Source organism: Gavialis gangeticus, unplaced genomic scaffold (assembly GCF_001723915.1).
Source record: "Gavialis gangeticus isolate Ggan-Ray unplaced genomic scaffold, GavGan_comp1, whole genome shotgun sequence".
Classification (NCBI taxonomy): domain Eukaryota; kingdom Metazoa; phylum Chordata; order Crocodylia; family Gavialidae; genus Gavialis; species Gavialis gangeticus.
The window spans coordinates 33,135,730-33,147,054 of NW_017729034.1; the positions used below are offsets into that span (position 1 = coordinate 33,135,730).

At 37.7% G+C, this 11,325-nt stretch overlaps 1 protein-coding gene across 1 annotated transcript in view; it reads right to left on the reverse strand.

Moving 5' to 3' along the window:
* Nucleotides 1-2,337: 2,337 nt before the first annotated feature.
* The window catches only part of BIRC6 (baculoviral IAP repeat containing 6), a 414,467-nt gene continuing 405,479 nt past the window's right edge, over nucleotides 2,338-11,325 (reverse strand). Inside the window, exons 74-75 of the mRNA XM_019526709.1 lie at nucleotides 4,266-4,400; nucleotides 2,338-3,198 (exon numbers count right to left, since the gene is read on the reverse strand). Coding sequence (XP_019382254.1) covers nucleotides 3,019-3,198; nucleotides 4,266-4,400 — 315 coding nt within the window. The 3' untranslated portion in view covers nucleotides 2,338-3,018. The remainder of the gene's footprint in view (nucleotides 3,199-4,265; nucleotides 4,401-11,325) is intronic.

The following is an 11,325-nucleotide window of genomic DNA, read 5'->3' on the forward strand; positions in this document are numbered from 1 at the left end:
AGACATTTTCCTTTTTGGTAGAGTGCTTGTAGAGATTCAAGAGCAACCTTGTGTGGATCCGTCAGAAGTGAACAATACACAAACTGATCTAAAAGCAGTACTAAAGATGATGGATAAGATTTTCAAAGGTAAAGTGGAATGCCATTGATTTTTTGTTGCGATTTTAACAAAGAACCACCATTTTTTTAAAAATTGGCATAACACTAGTGAAAGGAAATTGTAAGTGGGTGTCGTCTCATGTGTTCAGGCAAATGGAAAGTGAAGGCTAAAGACCACACTAATCAAGACTGTCTCTGCAGTTCCTATTCACTTTGATAACGTGACTGTTGAGGTAAAGATCTTGCACTCATCATTTTTTGCAATAGGTATGCTAAGAAAAGGAACAAGGAGGATTCATTTTGGAGAGTTTGTTAAACATTAGTCTACTCCAAGGGCTTCACAAAATGTACATACTGACTGATAATGCATTTGCTAACTTTAGTTTAATGTGGGCTAGAAATGTGAAGATGCACATTTTGCCACCCAATACATCCATCAAGATTTAGTCATCTGATGGTAAAACAACTCAACATTTTCAAGTTCTATATCATATTGCCAACAGTTGTAATATCAAAATGAAATACAATGGAATTCCTCACGTAAGTCCTAACTTGTGAGAGGGCCAAAAATAATACCTTGGGTGTTCGTACAGGTTTGTTCTGAAGTCACATGTACTAGTTTACATCTGCATGACAACTCTGACTTCATTGAAATAAACTACAGACATATACACTACATGTGATGTTAGAATGATCTCTCTGTATGCAAAAGCTTGTGTACCAGACAAAAGTATTATATAGGCATCTTCCCTGCCTACTCAACACCAATGGTGCAAGTTACATTTTCTTCTAAGTTATTTTTAGTAGAGGTAAAACTTGACCTATGCATATAAAGAAATTATCTTCAGGTTGAAGGTGTGGAGCAGACTTTTGTTGGTGTGAACTTGGTTTCAATCCTTCTTGACCAGTTTCTGTTGGTTGAGTAGCTGCCTTATGCGGCAAGTTTCAACTCAAAAGGAACTTTTTGGGAAAAAATGCATTTGAAAATGGAGGGTTTTAAATTAACCCTTTTAACTAGAACTTTGCTTTAATAATACAATACAAAACATCTTTGAAACAGAAGATAATGTACTAGAGATGTGAGAGGACAGTCACTATTCTACTAAACTGCAGCTCCTTTTATTTTGAACCTTGTAAAAGCATTATGCCTCCAGCGTTATAAGAAAATGACAAGAAAATAAGATTGAGAGTATCACACAATTAAGTGAATGCTACCACAACACTGAAACAAGACAATATTAGGTTAGATGAACAATAAAGGTTAGATGAACACCTTGCTGGGGTCGTTTCACCCCAGTACTCTTTCCTGCCATGGCAGGGGGTCGGACTAGATGATCTTCTCAGGTCCCTTCCGACCCTAGAAACTATGAATATCAAGGGAACAGCTGCACCAAACCCCGTTTCAAATGTCTCCCAATGTAATCATGGATTCCAGTATTTGGCTGTTTGCTTTGCTTGACAATGTGGTTATCGCAAAGACTCCCCAAGGTAACAGACAGACAGACTTGCTCAACTTGATACGTTCAAGTCTAGTTAGCATTTTGATAGTTATGTCAACACAGGACGGGCCACGGGTTAATATAACTTTTGTTTTTCTCTCAAGAGATATTAATGAAAAGGAAAAATGTCTTTGTAGATTTATTATAAATCTACAAAGCATTAAATTAAAGCATTTGATATTTCTGCTAACCACAACCATTATGACACAACCTTAACTGGTGCCATTTTTAATTGTGAGAAATGATACACAGTAAATCAAAAACCAAAAAAGAGTCTGATTTGATACTTATAAACAGCAACAAATAGAAAATGAAAAGATCTTGTTTCTTTCCTGATTGATAATACAACAGATTTCTCTCTCATCTGAGGAAGAATAGTATTTGATTAGTTCTTTAAGGATTACTGAAAATTAAGAACAACTGACAGTAGTACATGTAGTCCTAAAAGCAACATTGAATTATTAAACCCACCTAATACCTTATTTTTTTATTATGCATCTGTGGCTTTAAGTATAAAATTGAAAAGGAACCTTTACAGTATGACCTATGCAAGATGTCCTTAGCTCCTGGCTAGTAGTTAAAAAGTAAAATTAATACATCTGATTTTATTTGGTAAAATCAGATAATTCATTAAAAAAATAATTCCAGAATAGCCCTTACAAACAAATCAAGACAGATTTTGGAACACTTATTACCCTGCATAAAAGTAACTAAACAAAAGATAAATTCAGAAGTCCAAATTTTGGCATGAGGTAAAACCATGTGCATTTATTTCATCTGCATTTTAGAATTAGTAAGCATAAAATTAAATACGTTGACTGTAATAAATTCAGTCATACAAGTGCAAGTCTCCGGCTATAACGTATTTTATGGCAGATTAAAAAATGTACCAGTAAATCATAAAAGAGGGAGCATGTCCATTTAACTTTTATTGAAGTATACAGGAGGTTTCCTTTAGAAATCAAATATGAGCATGAAGATATGGCCAAACGTAAAATCTATCAAATTCAGTGAAAATTTTCCGACTTTAAATAGTAGCTGTAAGAATGACCAATATATATTCTTTGTTACAACCGCCCTCACTCTACAAGTAAAAAAAAAATAATAATAAACATTCAGTAAACATTCTTTCCTAAGGTAGTTTCCCTTATATATCAGTGATTTATCCATTTCTTGTATACATAACTTTTTAAACATACCAATCAGTGGTTCTCACAATTGAAAAATAAAAGCACAAAAAAAGTTTACACTCTTGTACAGGTAAATAAAAGATCATTTTGAATTAAACTGTATATCCTTAAGGGCATAGTATAGCTTCAATTTCATTACCTATTACATAATTAGTTTCTTACATACAAATATTGACATATTTGGCTTGTGCTTCAAAGCCTTTGTGTCTAGAAAGTCTATGTCAATGCAGCTCATAATTTGAAGTCACTGGGGATATCTTTACTGCTGCTCGGTTTCACCTGGTCGTGCAACATAGTCTCCTCAGAACTTGTTGTGGCACCGCATTTTTCTGTGGAGTCATCAGCATCTGGATCCAAGCCTTCAGGGCAGGGAAGTTTCAGAAGCTCCTCCCGCAGCTGAGCTGTGTGACGCTGCATTGAAACATTAAAAAGTTACTTTTCACACTTTGAAGAGAGAGTAATTTTGTTCCTAGCAAATTTCTAGGAAAGATATACAAGCGAGCACCCAGAAATGGCTGTAAGAACCTAGGTCCCTTGCACGCAGTCCAGCATGGAATAGGGATATGGAATTCCTCCAGCCCCAACAAGCCTGGCAAAACAAAGGAGCCTAGGGAAGGCAGCAATGGAAGTGCCCCGGTATTGCAATGCTGTGCATTAAAACAGTGGAGTGGCCCAAGCTCACAGTTGGGGCTGGGACTCCAGGGGAAATTTTGGACAACCAGAACTCACCACTTCTAAAAGGTATAGTAGTAAGATAATATAGAGACATAAATGTTAGCATACAAACATGTAAACTGCACACTAGTAACAAGCCCAATTGTATTCAAACAATGTATATATAGCAACAGAAAGTGTCCCTCAATAGTAAATCCATAAAATTCTACTTTTTTTGCACATAAAATACAAGTGAATTTATGAATGTAAGAAATGGCTTGTCATCCTCCTTAAAGGATACTAAAATACACTATAACAATAAAATAACAAACCAACAGGGAATTAGAAGTGTTAACCATTAACTGCCTTGCTTAAAAATGACAATAAGTGCAAGGCAAAATGCTAGCTGTTCTGGGCCTCATACAATTTTCTCTTTGTCTATGTAAGGAATTTGTTTCCTAGCTTTAAAAATTTATAGCACAGGGAGGCAGCACTGGAATTATCATATTCCACATACATCTCAAAACAAATAAAATGCTATAAAATCTCCATGAAGATCTCTTACACTCCTCTACTTTATTCTTTATGAAAAATACTGCAGAGTAAATACTCATGAGAAACTACATAGAAAAGAAATAAATCCCATTTACAAGCAAATTCATAAACCTTTTGTGAAACTGACAACCACCTACAGTGCATCTCAACAATTGTAAAGCTGTCAGTTATGTTTGCATTTTTTTTAAATGTTGCCTTTTTTGTTTCGATTTGTGCCACTCTGCTCTTTGTTCCTCTCGTAGGAATGACACCATTGTTGGGCACCTCACCTTAAGAGCTGCTGCATGATGAGACATTGTCCTGCCTACCCGTTTGTCACTGCTGTAATGCTGTATGTCTGCTATCCATTCTTCACATTGAGCCATGATCTCCACTCTTTTCAAGTAAAAATGTTTATGTATAACCTGTAAGGAAATATGCAATGTAAGACAACAAACAAATCTAATCACTGACTTAACATGCACATGATTTAAGAACATGAAGACGGCAAGTGCTGACCTAAAAACGTCATCTCGATTAGCAATTGCCATATAAGTACCCACTTGTGTTACACAGCTGGAGTCTGAATGTCTAAACACAGTGCATGATTGGACACTATCAAATTTGTCAGCACAAAATGCTAGCCAAATTCTCTGCTTAACCAGAAACTCCAGATAAAATTTGTTATATAGGATATACATTTGCACATCAATACTTTCTAATTTGGAAAAAAACCCCAACTACCGCATTAGTAGAGCTTTTATCACTTGTTTTAAAAACCATTGCTTTGCTAGCAGAGAGGGGGTTTGTGTGTGTGTGGTGTGGTGCAATGGGGAAGAGCTATAAATAATAGCTCTGTCTCATGACTCTACTGCTTTTGGAACAAACAAAACACAAATAGGTAGAAAAAGTTGCATTCCCAAGTAAAGCAAATGGAAGAGCATCAATGGTTATGGTGTACTTTTAACTGGAGCTGTCAACTGGTGTGAAGGGAGTGCAACTACTACCATACCCCCTGGGAAGGGCTAGAACCTTTGTTGGTGTTTGTAATCACAGACTACAGATTGCTGGTATGGCTGCCTACTATACTGGTAGAAGCGAGGTGGGGTAAGTTACCTTACCTTTACTTTAGGATAAGAGTGTACACACACCAAGTTATGACTGAGTAGCTAATGTTGTAAGTTCATGACCAAGCTGGCCTTAAAGCAATTTGAGCCAGGCTCAGACTTGAAGACCTGGGTTCAGTTACTTAATCTGCTACATATTTTGTACATGCCTCTCTGTTACTTAAATATAAGCAAGGGAATGTAAGTACTTCCCAGGCACATTGTGAAGATAAAGAATTGTGAAGTACTTGGACAGTACAGTGGTAGAGACCAGACAAGTATCTACCACACATAAGATTAATTCATCCTTCTACTTGCCTCTGGGCTAGGCAATTCATGAATGGACTGCCATTGATGCCACTGGATTTTCCAAGTCTATTCCATCAGGAAAGACCAGCAATGCAATGAACATGTCTTCCTAGCATGAAAAGTAAACCTAGTACAAGCTGTGCATCTTTCAACTAAACGCCCAGGCATTTGGTTTGTAGATGAGGAACCAAATTTTCTTATTTCATTAGAGCAAACATCTACTTCTAGTAGTTTTTCAAATCAGAGTAAATGTGACCCTTACTCATGATTTCCAAAACGCGTACCCAAAACTCAAAGAGGGAACATGGGCAGATGCAAACGATGCCTTGAATGGTACAGCTTTATCTGTAAGTACTAAACAACCTAAACACCAAAACAATTATAACCTGAAAACTCCAAAGCCCTATTCCTACTAAAACTTGCGCTTGAATGGCCAAGAAAGTGGTGATGGGCAGGTGGATAAGTGGCTGATTTTTTTTTTTTTAATATAATGGCTGGAAGAAATCTGGGACAGCAATGGTTTATATAAAATCTTTTTTAATCTTGAGAAAAATGCAGTGCTAGGCTTGTCCTTGTTGTACTGCAAAGGGAAAGATACATTTTTTCAGTGCAACACTGAGTTGCTTAATTATTCTATTTTTACATCAATGAATCAACTTCTATTATTAGCTCCTAACATTACAACTGTCTTCTACAATGTCATACCTAACATAAGCAGAGTGGAAAAGGAGGATGCCATGATGTAATATTAATGAGAAGCTTGGCTTAATTATGTCTATAGCAAAAGACATTACTTTATTCCTTCTGTGGCCCATTGACCATAAAAACTTGCTCTTTCAATGCTGAGTAAGTCTTTGCATATTGCATAGAACAACACCACACTGATTTAATTCCAGGAAGTGTAAGACTACTATTTGTTTAAGATAATCTCTCTTAATTGTCATCATATTCTTTTATTAATTAAGAATGTACTATCCAGCATTTTGAAGAAACTCTAGTCGGTTAAAGTAGCGTATTAATAAGTCACCAGATAAAGGCTGCTATTATAAAATCAATTCATTACCCCCAACACATACAAGACAGCCAACAGCGGACCTCATGACAACACTTCTTGATTTCCTTCCACTTATACACTTAAAAATGGTCCTTTATTGGAGAAAACTCTTAGTTTTTCAATTAGAAGAATAAAGTTTTTGAAGACAAGTTATAATATCAGCCGTCCTATAATTAGCAAATTTATTGGCAATATCAAAAAAAGAAAGACAGGAAACATAACTGCACTAGCTGGGGCCCACCTCTGTGCTGTTACAAAAACATGTGGTTGATATATAATTGCATAACTGTTACAATTGAATGCTCCTGTAGTGATACAACCATAACAAAACTGTTGCAATCTTAACCCTACTTCATTCAAAATTAAATTTGCAAGGACTAAGGTAATATGCATCTCTACATGAGCAGGCAGTGTTAACAGCTGCAGTGTAGCAGCTGATGCATTCTCCATAGGGGCAATTTCCTTTCTCATTTTGAAGTGGTTATAAATTATATCTGTCCATAGCCAGAGACTGCATATTAAAGTACTTTGTTAACATAAATGGGAGATGTATTTCTTCCACCCTGACATACAGCAAGAGATTTCCTGATCAAGACAACAGCAAGCATGCTTTATAGTGCTTTAAGAGAAAAACAGAAACTCTGCTTCAGAAACAGCAAGCAGTTGATAAGGCACAGTTATTCACCATTCTCCTGTACAAGATAAAACTTAATCAATTCCCTCATGCCATGGAAAGAGTATTCTTTTTCTGCTAAGAATCAACACTATCTTTTGAATTGTTCTACTCTAGCAATTCAGTGGGAGGAGGGCAGAAGGGTGAAAATTTGTTAGAAATTATAGCCCTTAAATTGTACATACAATTGTCAGTTGCCTGGTGAAGCCTGATTTATATCTGGAGCAGTTATAATGGTTTAAACAGGAACCCAGTGCATGCACTATTTAACATAATTTAAAGCTCCAGTTTTTTGTTTTCCCTCTCGGCAATATAGCTTTGTTTCCACAGGCACTGAACACAGTAAGTATGCTAGTTGAACAGATCTTCTTTCAATGCATAACCTCTAAACAGTCTATTGGATCTGCATATGAATGTATAAGAAAGATGAACGGAATTTTTATCTAATGTGTAGGTGATGCATGTGGAATAGGGTAGAAGCAATGAAGCAGCACTCCAAAGGGACTCATGCCATACAACATTTGTGAAGCATCTGATATAATGAGTTCTGGGCACATGGTAACAGCCATTTTAATCCAGTATGATTCTCTGATTTAACAGAAAACGTATTAGTACCTTGACCTTTTTTTCCTCAGCACAACGACATCTCAGCCCTTCACGCTGAGGTATATTCCGAAGAACCATCTAAGTTTACTTCAAATTATGCACATCTCATTTGAGGTTTAAGGAGATATGATTTACATCATGACTCTCCAATAAGCCCCAAGTAGGAGCTGAAGATTATTTGGGAGTTGCAGAAAAAGGAAGCTAACAATTGGAAGATTTGGAAGAAGAAAGTTCTTATCCAAAACCATCAGGTACAGTGGGTGGAAATTCAGACCATTTTCCTTCCCCCAGAGATGGGAGTTTCAGAGCATATTTCAAGATTTATTTGCTTTCTGTAAGCTGAGATCTGCTTTTTAATGTCAATGTTACTTTTTGCTTACTTGTTTTGTGGTTTAATGGAAATCAATCCAAGTTACAAATCTTGCATGCAGGCAGTGAGCTGTTTTACTGTTGCAATCACTTCAAAAAGATGTCTTTGTAAGAATCATCACCTGCTCTCAGTGAATGAGTGCTCTCTACTAGGATAAATCCATTTGGATACACCTTACTCTACCCGCTTAACAATAAGACAGGATATCATGGTGTGATGCCTGCTTTAAAAAAATCCCCACATATTAACAGAATCCAAGATGTTCAGCTGGTAGGCAAAAAGCACTGAACAAATTTTTGGTGATTTTACTTCAAAGGACAAGCTACTGAAACTGAATTAAGCTCTACAGGTAATCCAAATGTATTAGCTTAATGTGGTCTGCATAAGGAATAGAGTCATGTCACTGTCAAGTGGGTAACAGAGATCAATGAGCTACATGGGAAATATTAAAATGCATTTTTTTTACCGTTTTCAGTTATTTAAATAGCTATAATTAAACCATTTTCTTAGCAAAAAACACTTCCAAATACTTATGAAAGATTTATTAGTTGAAAGAGGTGTCACAGCACCATCTGTGTCAATACCTGTAAGTTCTTAAGTAAAATATTAATAGTCCATTTAGAAGAACAACTATGGTTTTCTTACCATATTTATATCTGAATTAATAGGGCCAGAGCATACAGCGCATGTCACAGTTTATCTAGGAATGTGATAAACTTCCCCTTCCCATGCAACCATCTTAGCTATTCCCTTGGATATTTCTCCTTCCATGCTCTTGCTAACTTTACAATTTTTATTCTTGCAGTTATTCTTAAGATTTCTGCATACCAAAAAGGTGGAGGTCTAATGTAACCTGTACCCTTGAAAGAAGTCTAGCAATGTGAATAACCCTGCAAGACAGTGATTTTCAGCCGGGGTGCCAGGGCACCCAGAGATCCTTTGAAGGGTGGGGTGAGGAAATAAACAGGTAAGTATAGGCTCAGGCTGAGCCCCTGGTTGCCCACTCCCTCTGCTGCTTGGCCCCTCTGCAAAGAGGTAAGAATAAGTGCTATAATAAATAAGTTACTGCATTTACTCAAGCCTAAGACAAGTTTATTTCCCCCATTCAGCTAAAGGAAAAAAACTCCTTGTCTTAGAGTTGAGCACAGATCAGAAAAGCAATTGCTGTGGCTCCAAATGGGGCCAAGGTGGCCTGTGAGGCAGGTAGGGGGTGCGTGGGGCATGGGGATCATGAGGAAGAGGCACATGGTGCTGGGGAGAGCATGGGGAAAGGACGGCAGGGGGAGTGCAGGGAAAGGGACATGCAGAGTGAGGGGAGCAAAGGGAAGGGGTGGCAGGGGAAGGGGAAGATGTGCTGTCTGCACATCTCTTTATGGGAAGAGATGTGCAGACAGTGAGGAGGGGAGGGAAGGGGCACATGGGGAAGAGGTGCTCTGAGTCAGGGGATTATGGGAAACAGATGTGTGGAGGAGCAGGGTGAGCTATTGAGACTCCAACCCTGACCCTGACCTGGGCTGGGGGTTAGAGCCTGGACCCTTCTCACTGGTACTCCCTGGCCCAGTCAAGTGGTCCATGCCCCTGGCAGAGACCAAGTCTGAGCAGCTGCAAAGGCAAGTGGCAGGGGAGTGGGGATAGACACCAGAGGGGCACAAGTGGTTGGGGATGGGGGGAGGCAAGCAGGGGGAGGTGGAATGACAGGTGTGTGTGTGGTGGGGGGAAGGTAGAACAGATAAGGTGCATGGGGCAAGCTGCCTGCCCCCTGGTCACTGCTTTCCCTGTGGCAGTGATGGGGAGATCCAATAACTAGATTCTAGACTTGGGAAATTAAAACAAGTTTATAATTTTCCGTGTCTAGAATCTAATAAATGGGGGGAAGCATCTAACATTCAAAGCTGTCTTGGATTTGGGTCAATACAGTTTTTTTTAAATGGAGTGCTGATCAATTTATAGAAATTATGGAGGGGTGCTTGAGACTTGAGCTGTGCCTTGAGTGGTTCCCATGCTAAAAAAGGGTGAGAACCACCACTATAAGATGGCAACTTTAATATAAGCTACACTTTTACATAAAAAAATTCTCTTTAGGGATGCTGATAGAAGTTGTAGGGTTCACTCATGTTTGACCAACTATCTTGCAGTAATGTTCATACTAATTCTTTTATGGCTTTTAATTTGTCCTTTCTGTCTAGTAATAGACTTCTAACTTTCCTTTTGTATCTGGAGCAGCATGGCCAAGTGAATTCATCAAAATGAAATGATTTAGTTTTTTTCTTTAAATACCAGATTTGCTGGTCCAGTGAAGACAAAGTCATTAATATAATAAGGTCAACACTGCTGTAATCAAGTTCAAGTCAACTGGTTTTATATTAATAAATATTTATCTTGTGAACAACCACAAAGTAATCCTAACAGAAACTGGCAGAGGCCTGAAAATTATTTTCTGTGCTTTTAGATGAGCATAAATCCCATTCAGCTTTGTCCCTACAAAGGACCAAATGATAGTCTACCTAAATTCCCTTAAATACCTAAGTGGCATTATTCTGCACTAGGCAGAAGTCCCTAAAGAAACTGCCAATATAAAAGGTGGGTGGCTCCTTCTTGCTGATCTTTAGAGACTCAATTTTAGGGGTAAAATGACTGCTGCTACAAAAGTAGATGCATTAATAATTGTCAAGGACTTGAACAGGGTGGGAAATAATCACACTTAGGCACCTAACAGGTAGAAGAGAATCTGGCAACTAAGTACCTGTTCATAGTATAGATCAGCAATTTTCACACAATACAATTAGAACAGTCAACTTTTAAACTGTGAAACATGAACTCGCCAAAATTTATAGAACCACATTTAGATTCTCCACCTCTTTCAAAAATTTATAAATTCTAGTAAAATAAGTCCCTCTTATAGCTCACACTTTCACAAGTCATCACTGTCACCCCCTTTTCTAGCAGGAAGCTAGATAATAATATGCACGTTTCTGTCATTCCAAAGTTTGTGTTTAGTAGTTATTTCCGACATTTCCCTTTAAGCTTTTTTATATACTTTTCATCCATAGGCTGAATTTGTTCCTACTCCCCATGCTGTCTGCCCTCAAACCAAACTCCATAAATGTATCTGAAACCAATTGATTCCAGGGCTGTTAACAGTAGATAGGACTGGCTGATTTTTTGGGAGACTCCCACAATATGGTTCTTTGGGATTCACCTTACAGCAGGGAATTCAGATGTCATGATGATG